Here is a 19,754-nt window from a genome sequence, read left to right on the forward strand (position 1 = left end):
TGTTAGCGTGAAAACACCTTGCTCAGGTCACGTGATGACACGCCCCCGCAACGCCATCTGGGATTTAGAGTTCATCAGATGGATGGATGGCTAGACTTTTAAACACTAACTGTAAACGTTACAACAAAATCACAGAGACCCGCGCTGTTTACTGTCATACAACAATTTAATTGTCAAGTCATTTTTTTTGTTTTGTAAGCACAGCGTATATGCATGTGCAAGTGTTGCAAAAAAAAAGAAATAAAATGAAATAAAATATATGTGTATAGTATAGAACCCTGGATGCTTAATTAGGCTTATTTACACTTAACTTTACATTTAGTCATTTAGCATAAGCTTTTATCCAAAGCGACTTACAAATGAGGACAATGGAAGCAATCAACATAAGAGCAAGAAGGACAAGTGCTATAATAAGTCTTACCTAAAGCAAGTTTTTTTTATATCTATATATATATATATATATATTTATATATATATATAAAAAGGAAACAGACAGAATAGAAAAAGAATAGAGCAAACCAGTGTTAGAGGCTTTCTTTGCTTTTGTTAAATGTATAATAAATAAAAGAAAAAGAACAGAGAAGCATTAGCTTTTTCTGAAAGAAAACACATCTCTTCATTTAGAAATCTTTGAAAGTGACTGTGCTTTTTTGGGATGGCACAATCAAGCGACGTTCACTTGCAGAACACAAGCTTCTAGAGGGCATATAAGTCTGAAGTAATCAGTTTAGTTAAAGGGGTGTAGACCAAGTTGTGGTTTTGTAGGCAAACAATAATGCCTTGAATTTTACACGAGCTGATACTGGTAGCCAGTGCAAACTGATAAACAGTGGTGTGACATGCTTTTTTTTCTCGGCTCATTAAAAATCAATCTTGCTGCCACGTTTTGGATTAATTGTAAAGGTTTGATAGAACTGATGGGGTGAAATTGTGGTGAAACAATGGGTTTGCTGGAAAAACAAGCAGTTCTGTCTTAGCAAGGTTGAGTTGAAGGTGATGGTGCATCATTCAGGAAGAAATGTCTGTTAGACTAGCTGAGATGCGAGCAGCTACCGTCGGATCATCAGAATGGAATGAGAGGTAGAGTTGAGTGTCATCAGCATAGCAGTCGTATGAAAAGCCATGTTTCTGAAGGACAGAACCTAATGATGCCATGTAGATAGAGAAGAGAAGTGGTCCAAGAACTGAGCCCTGAGAACGTGGCAAAGTCGTTAGCTGTTAAGAGTTGATGAAGGAGGGGACAATGAGGACAAAAGGGGGAGGAAAATGTTTTAAAAAGCACGCAAGAGTTAGACAAATTGTTAATTTTATTATGATAGTATGTCCTTTCAGCAGTGGAAACGTTAGCAGAGAAGGAAGAGAGGAGTGAATGATATACATTAAGGTCAGGAGGAGCTTATAGGTGCTCCCCTCTGTAAGGATTATGACTACCATGAATATGATGCATCGATGAAACCACCATGAACATATAACATACTATCCCTGTTTCCACTTGTAGTACACTTTAACTCATCTTTTATAGTAAAATCAAATGGTAAATAAATTTTTTTTTTCTTAAATACATAGATAGAATAGCACATTTTAGTTAATATTTATGGAGTCCCAAAATAGCATAAATGAGTACACTTATCTTAAGTCCTAAGAATTTTTTTTTTTTTTTTTTTTTTTTTTTTTTGCATGTTAGGTACCAAATTAGTGCACGTAAATAGAGCACCTATTTTTTTCCACCTGGGTTCCTAGAACCACCCCTGATAAATGTACAGTTCTATAATTAATGTGTGAAAATTATTTAGTATATATCAATTTCTAAAAAAAAAAAAAAAAAAGTTCTGCAGTTGTGTCATAATTTCCACCACAGCATTTACATCATTAAATTATACATCATTAAATTATAAAGTTTTGTTTGTCATAGTGAATAGTATAAATTGTGTTTATATATATATATATATATATTTTTTTTTTTTTTTTTTTTTAGAGATTTGCTCATCCAGTAGATGGAGGTGTTGCGTTCAAATGACAAAGAGAGAGAGAGAGAGAGAGAGAGAGAGAGAGGTGATGATGATAATGATGATGTTGGGTTTGTAGTCTGCAGTCGCATCAGCGCACATTCACACAGAGGAGCTTCACAGACCGGCGAGATGTGGCGGATAGTGGAGCTCGTGGCGTGTTTGCTTATGATGTCCAGTCATGTATCATCTCAGAGCAAGGTAAGAAAGAGACAAAGTTTGAGAATGTGTTTTGCATTAATTTTGCACATATTCAGTATGTTATGACAGAACTGATCATGCAAAAACAAATATTTTCGTCGCTTATTTTATTAACAAACATGTAATCATGGTAATCGTTTAGTTGTTTTATGCATGATCTATTAAAATATAGAACACGATTTATTTTACTCAGATGCGTGTAAAAAGTCAGTTTTATTTATTTATAAATACCAGCTTCCATCAAATGTGATTTGCTGCACGATGGTAAGACATTTGGATGTTTAGTCTATGTAATGGCTTGTTTTTAAAATAAAAGCGGATTTGGTGTTTTTCTAGTTGAAATGATTATTCGCACGGGTGGGCGCTTTGAAAGTGTTCGGATTAAACTCTTCAGCAGGCGCACACACTGCGCGCGAAGCACCGCTGGCACGAGTTCAGAGGTCTCGGGTTCGTGTCTCGCGAGGGAAAAATACCATCATACTGTCTAAAATAACAGGTGCTTCAGTCCTGCTTCTGAAGCTTGTGCTGTACTGTTCTAACTATAATCTAATACACCTGCACTGAAGAAGATTCGCTTGCTCAGAGGTTTCCCTCTTTCACAGCTCTTTAGTCTTAGTGTTAAAATGAAAAGAACACCTCACAATACGCTTTTCGGAAAAAGGCACTTCCATAAATATATACTTTTTTTTTTTTTTGCAAGACTGCCGTTGCTTTCTCCAGTACACCAATAAAACAGAAAGATTTTGAGGAAAACAAAATATATTTATATTAAGTACAAAATAGGACAGTCAAATGTTGCCTAAAGGTTTTCCAGAGGTTTCCACCCCACATTGCATCAATTATCTGTTCATTATTGCATAGAGTTTTCTACAATACTGATAGCTGTATTACTCAAATAGTTTTGACTGTTGCCTTAAAATAGTATACGTATAGCCCCTCTAAAGTGAGGCATCAAGCTATTTAAAAAGTGTATAACCTGATATTTTGCAATTTAAATAATTTGATGAAGAAAGCGTACGAGTTCATACTGAGATCTCTGACTTTGTCTGTATCTTTTACAATTCAATTCTGAGTGCACCTTTCTCCAACTCTACAGGAGAAAACATGTTTGTTTGTTTTTTGTCTTTTTCTCAGGAGAACGATTTTAAAATGAAAATTCTCAACTTGTTCTTTATTTCAGCTCATTGCTGTCTAGCACAAATGCTCTATATATTTTTTTCTAAGGGCTCCTGTCATTTTCAGGTAAACCATAAAGACCTCGACTCACAGGTGTGTTTGATTAGAGTTGGAACTGAACCCATGAAGGCAGATCTTCAGAAGCAGACTTTTGCATAATCATGCGTTTGAGTAATGTACAGCAGAGAAAATAAAAAAGACCCCACAGGCTGCAGTACAGCAGCTTTCTAATCCATCATGAGGTTTTCCGGTATCCTTCCATTATGATCTCCCCTCCAAATGTATTTTTTTGGTGACATCCTCAAAGTTTTTCACCCAAATTGTTCACAGTGCACCTAACAAGAAGTTTTTACCACTTCACTGGAAGCTTTTCTTTAAGCCCTCCAGCTGTGGCGGACAGATGAAAGGCTGATGTGTGAGCGACGAGTCACTTCGGCTAAAATGGTTGATTTCCCAAGAACAAAGCAGCACATGAGAAAACGACACTGAGACATCATGATGCATCAGGAGCCGCACTTATCACAGGTCACGACTCACTGGAGAGAACGACAGGGTCCCAATCCTCACTCTTGTCGGATTTATTTTTTTGGTTTCATTCATTCCACTAAATTGTTATCTGTGGTGAGCATGAGAAAACAATAAAAGAGAATGATGGTCCGCCCGATGCCGTGGTACTAGGGGGTTGCTGGGGCATTGTTATATGGTTACTATGTTGTGAGTTTTTTTCAGCACAGTGTTGAGGTGGTTGCTGACCGGCTGAGTCTGTTATATTCTGGTCTCTAGATATGGCCCATAAGTGTCAGCAATAATAATATTTGTGCATTCCTTAAAGGAACAGTAAATTGTCTCACCTTCAGGCAATCCAAGATTTAGATGAGTTTGTTTCTTCTTCAGATTTGGAAAATTTAGCATCCTCTGCAGTGAATGGGTGCAAAACACCACAGTAATCCACAGGTTATCCACACAACTCCAGTCCATCAATTAATATTTCACGAAGTGAAAAGCTGTATGTTTGGAAGAAACAAGGTGTTTTGGACTGCTTGTAAACAGTGCTTGAGCTGAGCATATTTCTCCCCTGATTCAGACAAGAAAGCAATATTATGGATAAAGTTCTCATATTTAAGTGGGAAGTTAAAATCCTCTTTGATGGATTTGTTTCTTAGAAACCTGCAGCTTTTCATAAATTGATGGACTGGAGTGGTGTGGATTACTGTGGTGTTTTAATCAGCTGTTTGGACTCTCATTCTGATGGCACCCATTCACTTCTGAGAATCCATTAGTGAGCAAGTGATGTGGTGCTAAATTGCTCCAAATCTGTTCCATCGAAGAAACTAATTTATCTTAGATGGCCAGCAATTTTTTGTTATTATTTTTGGATGAACTATTTTTTCAACAAATTGCACTTAAAAGGGGGTCAGTCCAATTTAAGTAGTCTCAAGGGGTGATAGAGGAGGGGTAGGAACGAGAGGAGAAAGACTGTATCAACTAGTGATGGATGGTGGAGGTCTTGAGAGAAAAATTCTCATGCTTCAGTTTTTTTCTTCATTCCTGGCAGAGATGGAACTAATAATTCAGCATGGACAGAATACAGAAGTTTGTAGTCAGTAAGATTTTTTTTTTAAGATATTAATATTTGTATTATGCATAAAAGGATGCATAAAATTGATCAAAATTGATTTCATTTAATGTTCCAAATTCAGGTAAATGCTGTTCTCTACAAAGCTGTATGACTTCATAAGAATTTTAATATAGTGCATTTAGACTGCTAGACTACTTTTATTGTGCCTTCGGAATGTTTATATAGTGTAAATAACAATAATACTACAACATCCAGTAATTTTATCTCAACATAGCAAATAATTCTCAGGGATTTGACATGCTGCCAGCATCTCAGTGGAAGAAATGCATCCCTGCCGAGGAAATCAGAGTGGATTCAGTTGTTTTAGCACAACACAGCTGACACTTGCCCTCTGTTTGTTTGGACTTCGGTTGCTACTCTAAACATGCTAAATAATAGCTGGGAAAGGGTGACGATACAGCCATGGTGACTAAATAAATCAGCATGTCAATAAACTGATCCCTCAGAAAGATGCAAACACACATAGAAGTGTGGGGCAACAGAATAAAAAACATGTTCGAAAGGCGAATTAGTTCATAAATCACCCACATGACCTTCATAAACCATTATCAGATTTGTAGATCAAGCAATAAGATCTTTCTCATGCTTTTAAATTACTAAAGCTGGCAGGGTGTGATGATGTATGTGTTTTCATTCGTTTTTTGAGAACATCTCAGAATTGCTGAAGAGGATATAAGTAAGCCAAGATGTTAAACCTTCTTAGAGACACACACACACTCATATATATACACACCTGCAAGAATTTGACTAAGCGCTTTTAAACTTGCACATTATCTAAACCGATCTGAAATATTACACATTCTGTATGATCCGTATTTCTGTTCTCAGAGGTCAAAGGTCACTCTGTTGAAACCATCTGCTTGTTCTCCACTCAGTCCTTTGACAATAATGACCTAGAAGACAGATGAATGGTAACTCTGTAACCTTAAAGATGGTTTATTCTACAGCTCATGTGACTGATTTACTCTTGTTAACACAGACTAGTTGATTTTAGGTTGGCCTGTTGAAGCTAAAAGATTCTGTGTTTTAGGATTTGGGTTTTATAGGGTTAAATTCACTTGCCACTAATGACATTTTAGTAATTGAGTGATGATGGACACGTGGAGCTGGGGAAGGAGAGGTCGTAGGTCACTGTGGCACATCTGGCTGAATTCTTGTGTGGCTATGATAACCTCTTGACCTCAAACTTTCATATCTGATGTCAGGAAGACAGCAGTTAAAAGCAATGATTAAACTCAAGTCTTGGGTTAAACTGAGGCTGACCTGTATTACAATAAGGAAATTTTTATGTTGCATGTCTCTACAGAGAACTAAAGTGTGTACATTTTGACGGAAGTGACACTGAAGTAGGTTATAATGTAATTCCTTCACTTTCTATCCATTTCCCTTTCAGATCTTCGGGGAGGAACAAGTCCGCATGACATCAGAGGGGTCCGACTGCCGCTGTAAGTGCATCATGAGGCCTTTGACCCGGGACGCATGCGCTCGCTTGCGGACAGGAAGTGTGCGTGTGGAGGATTTTTACACGGTGGAGACAGTGAGTTCCGGAGCTGACTGTAAGTGCTCCTGCACGGCTCCGCCCTCCTCTCTCAACCCCTGCGAGAACGAATGGAAGATGGAAAAACTCAAGAAACAGGCGCCAGAACTGCTCAAGGTAGGCCATGTTTAGGTTTTACTTTTAAAACACAAATCTTGTTACAATGTACCACATTTCTTGCATGATAACCATAGTTTAGGTTCTTTCATGCCCTACTGGCAAATAGTTTGTTCTTGTTTAAAGAATAAACATCAGTCATTTGAAAATGGTATAAGCATTATATATATATATATATATATATATATATATATATATATATATATATATATATATATATATATATATATATACACACACACACACACACATACACACACACACACATTAGATGATCTCTAAAGAACATTGTTATCTTAAAATAAAATAAAATGTAAACGCATGTAAATACTATTACTATATGTATATACTATTAATGCCAAAGTTGTAATAAAATGAATATGATGATTTTGTATAATATTTACTTACAGAAAAAAATATAGTTACTACAGGTACAATGGTTCCTGAGTACAATGCATGTACTCAGGAACCTTGTTAATAAAACATCAATTAAATTTAAAAAATTGCTAATTTTAGGTCATCAATACAAAATATTTTGTAATGATGACCTAAAATTAGCAATTTTTTTAATTTAATTGATGTTTTATTAACAAGGTTCCTGAGTACATGCATTGCATTTTAACAATCTTAAACATTATTTTAACGTTATCTTTAGTCTTTAGAAACTTAAATTGTTGAAATGTTTTTTTCTTAAACATATGCAATGTAATTAGTTGGACATTCTTCTGTCCTATGTTACTGCATTTTCAGAACACCCAGAGAACATTCAAAAGTAACATTCCCAAAATAATACAATTTTATGTTCTCTTAATGTTCACATAACCAAAATAAATAAAAAAAGAAATTGTAAAATAAAATAAAAAAATAAAGTTTTGTACACTCAGAAATGTTTTTGCAACTTAATGTGAACTAAAAATCAGTATGTACTTTCAAAGCACCCAGCTAATATTATTAAAACATTCTTAGAATTGATTTTATTACCTTGGTAATGTGTTTGAACATTACTGAAATGCTACTGATGCACAGCTGTGACATTAACTTGAAGAGAAGGAGGAAAGGAATTGCTCTTTTTGAGGTTAACAGCACACTTATTCACTAGAGAATGTTGGACAGCAATATTCATGTATGCAGCACACATGTGTGCAAGTGTGTCTTTATAGCACCTGTCCTCTTTCCTCTGCACCATTCCAGTCTGGTTCACTCTTTCCGTCTTTTTTCTTTTTTGTCCATCTGTCTGAGCATTCCAGTCCATATCTCCACGATACACACACACACAAACACACACACACACACAGAGCCTCATGACAATCCTGCCAGACTTGGTTCTGCTTAAGGCCTCAAAATCATTTAGCAAACTTTAGGCAGTGTTTAAACACAATGGTTTTAATATATTTGCACCTCCAGCAACATTTGCCGATCTTGTGCTGTTAAGCTCAGAACATGTGGCTCTGGTTTGACTTTGCTGCAGTTTCTTCATATCTGTTGATGCCACATGAAGCCGTAAATAACCATGACAGTCAAGCTGTTACACGACTGAACTCTCTGCAGCACGCGTCAACAATAAGCATATGAGGAAATTGATCTCCTGTTGATCTTTTTCCTGTTTAAAAACCAGTTTAAATCCAAACTAGTTTTTTTTTTCTACACTCACTTAAAATAAACCCAGCCAAGGCCCCATTTACACTAGTACGTTTTCATTTTAAAACGGGATTTTAGAATTAAAATGATCTGTGTTTACACTGGCGTTTCAGCTGTGTTTCAGAAACGATCTCGTTCTACACTACTTAACCAAAAACATGTCACGTGACCATTCATGTGCGTAAAAGTGTAAACAAGAAGTTGGTTGCTAGTCATTGGCAGGTTCAACAATTAGCATGAATACGGTTCATGATACAGTGAAACGGTCATCAGGGATATACAGAGATCACATGGGCAGCCATGCCATCGTTTTAGAAAGTCTCCGTTTTGGTCCGTTTACACTTAAACGGTTTCAAAAAAGTTTTAAACCCATGTTCTTCCAGTAATAATGATAGAATGTTTGTTAAAAGTTATTTATAAATCATTAATGGAATTTTTTTCCTGAAACATTTGACTAACGGTTTTTAAATGTTACGTCTCGTTTTAGAATGTTGAGAGAACATTCAAAAGTAACATTCCCTTAATGTATTCAAAATGATAAAATGGAATGTGTACTTAATGTTCATGTATAACCAAGAAAAAGTTTTTAAAACATTCAGAGAACATAAAAAAATAACTTTAGCAATGTTAACGTTAGCAAAACATTCATTGAACATATTTTGTTTGCTGGGAAGGTTTTAAAAAGGTATTTTTCGCATAGATGTCATAGAAGAACCACTTTTGCTTCTTCAAAGAACCTTTCAGGGAACAGTTCCTAAAGGAACATTTTTTTTTCTTACAATAAAGGACATTTTTCCACCTTGTTCCACTAAAAAGAACCTTTTTGGAATTAAAATTTGCTTTGATGTTAAAGGTTCTTCATAGAACCATCAATGCTTATAAAGAACCTTTATTTTTAAGCTGGTGGACGAGCATTGTTCTGGTAAACCTGAATATATGAATTACCATTGTCAATCATTGACATGACAGACTGCAAACATCATTGCCGATTCATGAAACCCATGCTGTTTTGTTAACCTCCAAAACTAAGTTTCCATGTTTGAAAGTCTGTTTCTTTGTGTGCAGCTGCAGTCCATGGTGGACCTTCTGGAAGGTACTCTCTTCAGTATGGACCTTCTCAAAGTTCACTCGTACATCAATAAGGTGGTGTCTCAAATGAATAACCTAGAAGAGGTGAGTGTGATCGTATTACTGAGTGCGTGTGAACATACACATGTGAACATTAATGAGCCGTGGCTGGATTTAACTGGACTCAGGACATTCTGTAGCTACCAACAATGATCTGGCTAAAGTTATTATCCGTTATACCGCTCCACTTTGGCTTGAGGGATGGGAAAATAATGTGTGTGTAAGAAACAGCAGGACAGAGAGAGGAAATGTCCAAAGGACAAAACCACAGCCATGTAATAGTCACACTTATGCACTCTGTTTTTATTTCCAATTAAATTTAGCTCATTATAGTGTAAAGCTGGGGTATAAATCTGCAATGCGAATGGTTTACTACATGTACTATGTGGGTCATTATCAAATACCTTAGTTATATAGTCTGAGACCACTAGTGAAAATGCTTCTGTTTTGCATTTCTGGGATTAGTAAGATAATTTTATAAAAAAAAGTTTTTATAGTTTTATTCAGAAAGAAGGCATTAAATAGTCAAAGTAAAGACAATTATAATGTCACAAAATGTGTTATTTCAAATAATTGTTATTTCTTAATTCTTTAAGAATCCTGAAACAAAATCTATCACATTATCATCATTTGTATAAAATGTTCCTTAAAAATACTAAGCAGCACAACTGTTTTCTACATTAATAATAATAATAAATGTTTCTGAGCAGTGAATCAGCATATTAGAATGATTTCTAAATGATCATGTGACACTGAAGACTGGAGTTATGATGCTGAAGATTCAGCTTTGATCACAGGAATAAATGACGTTTTAGGATATATAACAATTGAAAACCGTTACTTTAAATTGCATTGTATTTTCACAAAATCACTGTGTTTCTGATCAAATTAAATGCAGCCTTGGTGAGCATAAGATTAATAATTAGAAAAGTTTATGCAGTTGCATTTATTTATACAAATATATTTAGATGGAAGTGCATTTGTTGGTACATACTGTATATATTTAGGGCAGTTGTGTGATTTAAAGCTGTGTATCTCACCCAGATGATAAAGATGAATCTCTCTCGGGAGAATGACTTTGTGAGAGACAGTGTGGCGACTCTGACCAATCAACTACGGCAGTACGAGAACCATTCTGACATCATGATGAGCATAAAGAAAGAACTGTCCAGTCTGGGCCTTCAGCTGCTGCAGAAAGACCCCACCGCCTCGGGCCCTAAAAGCAAAGCTCAGGTAAGGGTCTTGACCTTTCATCCCTGACTTTAGCCATTTGAATGGATTATGTTAAATAAATAAACATTATTGTTCTAGTTAATTTGCTGTGCAGGAAATCAAATTTGAGCTCACTGCAGAATGTGCTCTGGTAGTAAATAGAAAATATGCATACTGTGTGCAAACAGCAATGGATTCTATTTACACTACGTTAAAAAAGCTGCTATTCATACTACTTATTGTAAACAGAGGCAATTATTTGCACCTGAGTATTGTAGTACAGTATGCAATAATAACATACTGAGTGTAAATTATAATATTAATTAAAATTATTAAATGCATGCCACCTTATTGAGACAATAAAGCCCTTACAGATTTTAGATTTATTTCAATGTATTATGAGATTTGAAAAGGGCGAAAAAAAAACCTTTGGCGAAAGGCGGATTTGATGCCGAGTCGATCGCTTCAAAATGACCACAGTACGGGATTTAACATTTGCGCCACTAGAGCTGAGATTTGACGGCCATATTTGGTAGTGTTGAGTACCCCAATCACTCGTTGGTGGGCGGAGTTAGTATAAATAGCGTCTGCCAAGGCGGGCTATTTGCACTTAGTGAAAATATGTAAGTATATGTAAGTGTTCATGGAGTTTTCAGGATGAGATCCCTAACATCTGTTGAGCTAGACATGTGTTATGTTTGTAGGACACACTGGGGACAAATATCAAAGATGCTTCAAAGTTTCCGGCAAAGAAACCAGAAAAGGGGAAACCTCCACCAAAGCCAGTGAAGGAAAAGCCAGCCAAGCCGAAGAAAGAGACCGCAAAACCAAACAAAGCTGGTAAACCAGAGCAAACAGAACTGCCCAGTAAAACCAAACCATCACAGAACCAGCCAGGACTAATCCGAGGAATCACATACTACAAAGCCACCAAAACTGATGAGACAGGCAACCAAAGAGGTAAGACACAGACAATTATTTTCTTTATATTCTTTACTAGAAGCTTTAGTCAGATTGTGGGGACAGATGTTCACCAGTTTTACCCACAAAAGTTTAGATATGTCACACACCCAGAAACACACATTCTTGTAAAGACAAACTTGTTTCCTTTGTGTTCCTCATAGAAGCACAGCTGCTTGTATCCACGCCAGTCCAGAGTGCACACACTTAATTCGATATTAACACAGACACATTCTCATAACCCAAAACACATGTGCACACATTCATATCCACACAAGTCAATAAACTAATAGACAATAAACTAACAGACAATAAACCACTTCATCTGTAGAAAATGTGAAACAGTTTTCTGGTAGTATGACAAGGATCTGGTCTGGCATTCAATTATTAATATGGAGACTCGTGCACACACAGACACACACACAAACCTGCCCATTTGTAATCAAATGTAATTATGTGGTTCATAGCGGTATAAATTGTAAAATAAACTCTCTGTATCATATGGAAGATTGTTTCCACAACAGAATAATTTTGTCTCAAAATTCTGATTTTTATTCTTGCAATTCTTATAGTATATATCTCACAGCACATTTATTTATATAATATATATAAAAAGAAGTGTAAGACATAAACCTGCAATTCTGAGAAGAAAAGTCTGAATTATGAGCTTCCATAGTTCCATAAGCTTTCATAATACCCACAACAACACAGACACTTTTCCAGATGCAAATATGCCAGATGAGCTGATGAAAAATTAAATATTAAACATTACACAAACTTATACACTTTGATATTTAATACCGTTGATTTTGTTGATTTTATAAAAAGCTGATTATAAATATTACCAGTGCTAATTCTAACACTAAAATAAAGCTTGACCTGATCACCAAAACAACTGCATACTGTTTCAAATTCATTTATTTCGATTCAGTTTCCCAAATGAGGAAGTCCTTGAATGTCCTCAAAGGGAGGTTTTGTTGGATTTCTGTCTCTTTTGGGATATTTTTGGCCCTGAACTATAGCCCTGAACTATAACATAATGAACATCTCGCCATGAAACTGGATCTCAGGATCTTGGGACTTGATGATCCAGCACTCACATTAACAGGATACTAGTGTAGGACGCCAGCCAGAGAGTGACTGTGGAGTCTGAAATCACAGCCAACACGCACTGATGAATAAGCTTCAGTTTCTGAAGCATGCATGACATTCACATCAGCTGTAGGGTTTCTTCAAAAACCAGCCAAATGTCTCCAATTCAACAGTGTTTCTATTCATTTTGGGCAGGCGGGCTCACTTCCTGTTTCAGTCCTAGATGGGTTCCTTTTGCCTGATGGACTCCATGGTTACCGCCGTTTGTGATTGCGGCAGCACTGATTTTTTTCTTTGAATCATACAATTATGGTTCTGAAAGCAGCCCAATCAATGTCATCTATAGTGACATGTAATGCGCTCTGATCTAATCTTGTGTTATCCATAGGCGTAACCTAATCGCTGCTTCCCAAATTGGGTCCTGACTATTTTGGTGCACGTTAGATACAATCACAGGGAATTTGATTAAAGCTTAAATTACTGTAAACGGATGGCCCTTAGATTGGTCCGTAAACTAGCACTTTGGAAACGTCTCACATTGCAGTTTTGGTTTGCAGATAAAAACCAAAAATAAGGCTGAGTTTGAAAAATCTTGAGATGTTGTATGTAATGTGCCTCTGTGTCAATCTTCAGATCTGTAGGTTTTATTCTGCATAACATTTAAAGTTGGGTGTTGGATATTGACCTTAAATGAGAAAGTTACACAAATGTCAAGGAATAAAACAAAACAAAAACAAAAACTGTTATTTTAATCAGTCTCAATTTAAAAATCCAACGTGGGACAAATCGGTTGTATATTTCCAAGTTGTAAATCTTTCCAAACTGAATGTACTGTAACAACAGCATTAGTCAGAATAGATGCCATTTTTTATTTGACTTACTTTGACGAAAGTCAAATAAGGAACACTTCCTTTTTAATCATTATCATTTCTTTAATATTTAATATTCTTTGGCACTTTTTTGAAACATTGGAGTATGTTTGTAGCAATGCCAATGTCATGGTTTTGATTCCCAGGGAATGCATAAAATTCACTAAATTGTTCTCAATCTGTATTTAGCGCTACGGTCACTTCTAATTTTCATAACCTATTGTTTATATCCACTGAATGTTTATTGTCAGCTAAAATTGTGATTTTTGTTCTTTTTTTTTTTTCTTGTGTGGTCAGTTAAAACAAACTGTACCTCAGAAGCCTTCTCTTTGTTCATGTCAAATTGATTATGACATCTCCTTAGACTGAGGTCTATTTAACTTTGTTAGCGTGTCTAGGCTGTTGGGCTGGATTTGTTTGCCTGGTTTAAGATAATGTATAACAGAGCTGTGATGGAGATTCAGTATGATCTGTTCTGACAGGAATGCAAAGCCAATACAAAAGCCGGCGGACCAAGCGTAAGACAAGTAAATATGTTCTAATAAACATAAATTACTTTTATTATTAAATGCAATTTATTTTCGTCGTCCCACCCTGTGATCTAATGTACAGTAATCGAATCCAGTCTCTCGTGAACATAGCTTTCCTACAATCCCGTGCCACCCCAGCAGGTGCACTATCACAGTAAATATGACAAACCCTGGTGAGATCGAGTGTGTTATATACTAAACATGAGTTTATACTGTTGTGGAGAGCAGTTTGGCAAAATCCTCACTCAAACGTCAACTTATAAATGCTTTGTTTTTAGATGCAAGTCATCTTTTCCTGGACGTGTTGAGTAGTTGGTGTAGAAACGGATTTAAAACTCAAACTTTGACATGTCAACAAGTTTTATTGGCATTACAATGTTTCCAGAGACTTCATGTACCCACACAGAGCAGGTGTAGGAAATAAATAGGCTCTTGTCTATTATTTCAGAATTTGTCAGGTCATATGCAATACCGGTCAAAAGTTGGGAATAATTCAGATTTTTTTGTAAGAAGTCTCTTATGCTCACCAAGGCTGCATTAATTTGATGAAAAAATACATTAAAAAACAATAATATCTAAAAATATTTTTACAATTTATATTTTTATTTGAGTATATGCAATAAATGTTTTTGAAGCAATGCTGAAATTTTAGTGTCGTTGATCCAGTATGCAGATTTTCTGCTCAAAAAACATTTCTTATTATTATCAATGTTGAAACTGTTTGCTGCTCAGTTTCTGTTTTCAGTGTTTAATTTAAGTGTGAAATGTGAGGCAATTTGTATCTCTCTCTGTTTTTATGTTTCATGTGAAGAGAGACCTGATGAAACGGACACGTTGCTTGAGGTAGAGGTAGAGGAAGAGCAAAGTACCATATTTCCTGACACCTTGACGACAGAGACAAGCCCAGTACCCATGACAGTAGCAACAACCACTCCTCCCACAACAACAACAACAACCCAGAGGACGACTACAACTAGCAGAACAATATTCAGAGAGGAGCGACCAGCTCCAACCATTGCACTCGTGCTGGACAACACCAGCAACAACTCATACTCCGCAGGTACAGTAGACTTCAACACAATCTCATGATCATTTTTTTGTTTAATTAATTGCTTATTCGGTTGAATTTGTAGGATATCATTCCTAAATTTCCATATAATCTGATATGCCCAAGTCATGGTTTACGCATAACCTTCATGCTTTTTAACTTATATACTTCTAAAATAGTTATATTTTCCTGTGCATTGTATATTTACAGTGAAAGACATTTGATACAATGAAAATAAACAATGCAAAGTAAAAGTAACTAAAACTAAACTTTGAATAAAAAAATAGCGAATAAAAATGTATTATCCAATTGCTGTGGTTGCATGCTGGTGCAGTTGTTGATGTTTTTTTGGCAGTTAAAGAGCACAGCTGTGAAGGGACGCTGGCCTCCATCGAGCTGCCGGTCAAACAGCACAGTTACGGCAGGAATGAGGGCGCATGGATGAAGGATCCTGCCGCCAAGGACTCCAAAATCTACGTCACCAACTATTATTACGGCAACAACCTTGTGGAGTTCCGGAACTTGGACAACTTTAAACAGGGTGTGTAAGATTAATTCATACTTAAAGCTGTTATTATGAATTAAATGCAGCTGTCTTGAGACAGTATGAAAGACGACCGAGGTAATAACTTTTGTGTGACAGATCAATTCACAGAGGACACCGAGTGTTTTAATTAAACGTCTTCATATTGTTTTCAGGAAACAATGATAGGGATTTTCTTTGGATTTCTGAATAACTGTAAGTGTCTGGCCCTGGAACAAGAGAAAGAGTTTGGAAGATGTTACAGCTGATTTGTGTGTTTGTGTGCCTGTTTAGATTGGTGTTAATATACTTCTAAAAATATTTCTTGTTAAGACATAGGGGAGTCATGAGTATTATATTAAAATAAAGATTACATTTTTTTTTTTATCTTGTATTTAAAATCTACTTTTTACATTTAAAATTCCTTAGTTTTGTGGACTTATGTAAGGGTTAGGTCACATTTACTGTTCATTTGCAAATTTTGGCATGCAAAATCCAATTGTTTTAATAGGAATCTATGCAACTGGGAGTTTTACTTGAGGCTGAAACATTTGCCCTTGCAGATTTCACAGGTTTCAAGTTGAGTGACATGGACTGTATTCAATAGAAAACTGCTTGTTTGAACGTGACTTGTTATGCATGAGCAACAAGTGCACATTTGATCCACTTCTCTCTCTTTTCCTGGCAGGCCGTTGGAGTAACCTGTACAAGCTGCCTTATAACTGGATCGGAACGGGTCATGTGGTGTACAGAGGAGGGTTTTACTATAACCGTGCCTTCACAAAGAACATCATCAAATACGACATTAAGCAACGGTTTGTAGCCGCCTGGGCTCAGCTCCACGACGTCGTCTACGAAGACACCACACCTTGGAAGTGGAAAGGCCACTCTGATATCGACTTCGCCGTGGACGAGAGCGGACTTTGGGTCATCTACCCATCTGCTGACTATGACTACGGACAGGCCGAGGTCATTGTAGTCAGTAAACTAGATCCCAGTGACCTGTCTGTCAAAAAGGAGACCACGTGGAGGACGAGACTGCGAAGAAATTCATTCGGGAACTGCTTCATAATATGCGGCGTACTGTACGCGGTGGACATTTACAATCAGCGAGAAGGGGAGGTTTCATATGCATACGACACGCTAACGGGAGCCGAGGCGTCACCGCATTTACCGTTCATTAACGAATACGGGTTCACCACACAAGTCGATTACAACCCGAAAGAGAAGGTTCTGTACGCCTGGGACAATGGACACCAGCTCACCTACAGCATCAACTTTGTAGAGCAAGCAAAGAAATGAAATCAGACTTCATTAATCTTATTTACTCAAAGCAAAAAGCCACTTCCTGACTGTATCTGCCTCATTGGTTTCACTGACAAATGCTCTCTTGAAACGGTTCATCGTCTCCTAATGAGGTTTAATAGACATTTGTTTGAGATTATGTAAGAACAAAGGGGTTACATAAACGCTGCTCTAGAATTCACTAGATCTAGAATCCCATCGTATGAAATCTAAAGGCCCTCTCACAGGATTCAAGTCAAAATTCCCATTGCATTAAACTGTGTGGAGCGAAGCTACTCCCAGCTTCCTGTTGTGCACAGGTTGACCCATATCACCTTTGACCATTTTGAATTGGCATACAATTACATATCACTCAAAGTTAACCAATTTCATCTTTCTTTCCACATGCTGCTGGTATTTTTAAGCATGATTATTGGACAGTTTGTATAACGTTCCTTTCTTTCTTGATGCTTTAAACAGTACAGGATAGTTTTTTTGTATTTGCACATAACACTTGTCCTAACGTCCAATTAAGTTCTAATATGATTCATGTGAATGGTTCTAAAGTATTCACAATTTACCCTTTGCAAGAAACCCAATGCTGTAGCTACTGTACGTCCGAGAAATCATGTGGCTCATGGACCAATCGCGTCTTCCTCTTTACTAGTTATAGCATGAAGTACACATGAAAGAATATCAGAAGGTATCTTGTTTCTACCACAGAAAAAATGCACACCATTTTTCAAGTTAAAGTCCACTGACGTTAATCTGCTCCCTTGTCTGTTTTTTTTGTCGGACAAAAATGGGAGTTTCAGCATTATAATTGGACAGATCACGTCAATCAAACTCCCTGCAAAAGGGTCAATTACAACTTCTAGAATTTTGAGTTCATTTTAATCTCTATTAAAAAGACTTTACAAATGTTTTTTATAATTTACACTGTCCTAACAAGGCATCATGCAATAAAGCAACATCAAACTATAAATAAATTATAATATTTTTTTATAGAATAATAATTACATTTCAATAAAATTAATAAAGTAAAATAAAAAATGTAACTAAAAATTAAAATTAAAAATTAAACAAAATTATTATAAAAAAATGTATTATTGTTTTTATGTAGTAAAAAATATATTAAAATCTTAAAACATAACTCGAGAAGCATCACTGCATTCTGGATTAGAACTGAAATAAAAGTGTATTTTGTCTTAGTAACAAAAAAAAACTAAGACAAAAATACATTTTATATTTAAAATAAATGTTTTTTGCTTTTCAAATGAATTGATCTTGTTTAAAGGATAGATATTTTAACAGGTAAATTAGACAAAACATAGATTAAGAAAATGATTTCAAGCAGCAGACTCCTACCATCCTGCTGGTGACAAATGTCTAACGCATCGCTCCTGGTTAGAAATTGTGTAAATCATTAAGTTAAGAGTTTCGTGACTTGCTCTTCTTGAACACAAATAAAGCTTGTCATGCCAACAACACCAACAGCATAACGTAACCTTCATGTTTGATGTACCTGTAATGATATGTTATAAACATTAGCATTCTGAAGGAAAACTGGTATATGTTTTCACATCAAGAATGTGTCTTCCAGTGTTTTGGCCCATATAGCCTCAGCTAACTGGTAAAGCATGACATCATAATGGAGAAAGAATGCTTTGTGTGCTAATGAGAGCTTATGATTATGTTTGGGAGTCTCTTTAATGACTGGGCAGGGTTATGTATAGAATGTTTTTAACAGACAGGTCATGCGAGGAAGGTCTGTGTGACGCATGGGTACAGATATATATGTCGTATTATATTTAGAATGTTGATTTAAAGCAGTTTGTCGTCCTTGTGCCCTCTGTAAATAGCAGAATATTTTTTATTTTGTTTTGACTGAGTTTTACAAACACAATCTTCCCAAGAGGAGGAGATTTCTTTAACGCAGCATATCAACTCTAATTGGATTTTGTTAAATGTGCATTTAGTATTGTGAAATATATTTCTAAACTGATTAAAAAGACTGCTGGGATGGAAGTGAGAGTGGTTTCTGCTTTGTGGGATCGTGTGGGTTTGGTTAAAGAAAGCCTTGAAGGCCATGAAATCAAATTTGACCCTATTTATTCTGTTAATGCATGTGACTGGTCTTATTGTGAATGCTTCATACATGCATTTTTATATTTGTGACCTTGAACCACAGCACCAGTCTTAAGTGTAAATTTTTCGTTATTGACATTTATACATCATTTGAAAGCTGAATAGATAAGCTTCCCATTTATGTATGTTTTATTAGGATCAGACAATATTTGGCTAAAATACAACTATTTGAAAATCTGGAATCTGAGGTTGCAAAAAAATTGAAAAAAAAAAAATACTGAGGAAATCGATTTTGAAGTTGTCCAGATTAATTCTTAGCAATGCATATTGCATATTACTAATAAAAAAATAAGTTTAGATATATATATATATATATATATATATATATATACACACGGTTGGAAATTCACAAAATATGACCACATGGAACATGATATTTACTTAATATCCTTCTAATCTTTAATCAAAATGTAACTTGTTTTCATTTTCATAATCCAAACATCAACCTATCGATGAAATCAAGTCTCAATTAATTATTTTTTTTTCATTTGATAGTTGTTCCACTCTGAATTATGTCACATTACAGCAGTAAAGTCAGTTGCAATTTCCTTTTTATGAATTATTAATATTAGATGACAAACATCTGCCTAAAAACTTGCCTTGCCAATTGGCTGAAATAAAATGAGTTTGAGATGAAGTACTAAAA

At 35.8% G+C, this 19,754-nt stretch overlaps 1 protein-coding gene across 1 annotated transcript; it reads left to right on the top strand.

Moving 5' to 3' along the window:
* Positions 1 to 2,090: 2,090 nt before the first annotated feature.
* LOC113038906 (olfactomedin-like protein 2A) lies at positions 2,091 to 18,988 on the top strand. Its single transcript, XM_026196705.1, has 8 exons — positions 2,091 to 2,207; positions 6,416 to 6,676; positions 9,380 to 9,487; positions 10,487 to 10,675; positions 11,359 to 11,614; positions 14,917 to 15,165; positions 15,509 to 15,694; positions 16,365 to 18,988. The coding sequence occupies exons 1-8, from the start codon at positions 2,139 to 2,141 to the stop codon at positions 16,976 to 16,978; spliced, it is 1,932 nt and encodes a 643-aa protein (XP_026052490.1). The 5' UTR covers positions 2,091 to 2,138; the 3' UTR covers positions 16,979 to 18,988.
* The last annotated feature ends 766 nt before the right edge of the window (positions 18,989 to 19,754 follow it).

Source organism: Carassius auratus, chromosome 21 (assembly GCF_003368295.1).
Source record: "Carassius auratus strain Wakin chromosome 21, ASM336829v1, whole genome shotgun sequence".
NCBI lineage: Eukaryota > Metazoa > Chordata > Actinopteri > Cypriniformes > Cyprinidae > Carassius > Carassius auratus.

Coding starts and splice junctions, on each gene's coding strand:
- LOC113038906 (XM_026196705.1), top strand. CDS start 2,139: ATGTGGCGGATAGTGGAGCTCGTGGCGTGTTTGCTTATGATGTCCAGT. Junction 9,488..10,486: donor AAATGAATAACCTAGAAGAG/GTGAGTGTGATC, acceptor TATCTCACCCAG/ATGATAAAGATGAATCTCTC. Junction 15,166..15,508: donor CAACAACTCATACTCCGCAG/GTACAGTAGACT, acceptor TTTTTTTGGCAG/TTAAAGAGCACAGCTGTGAA.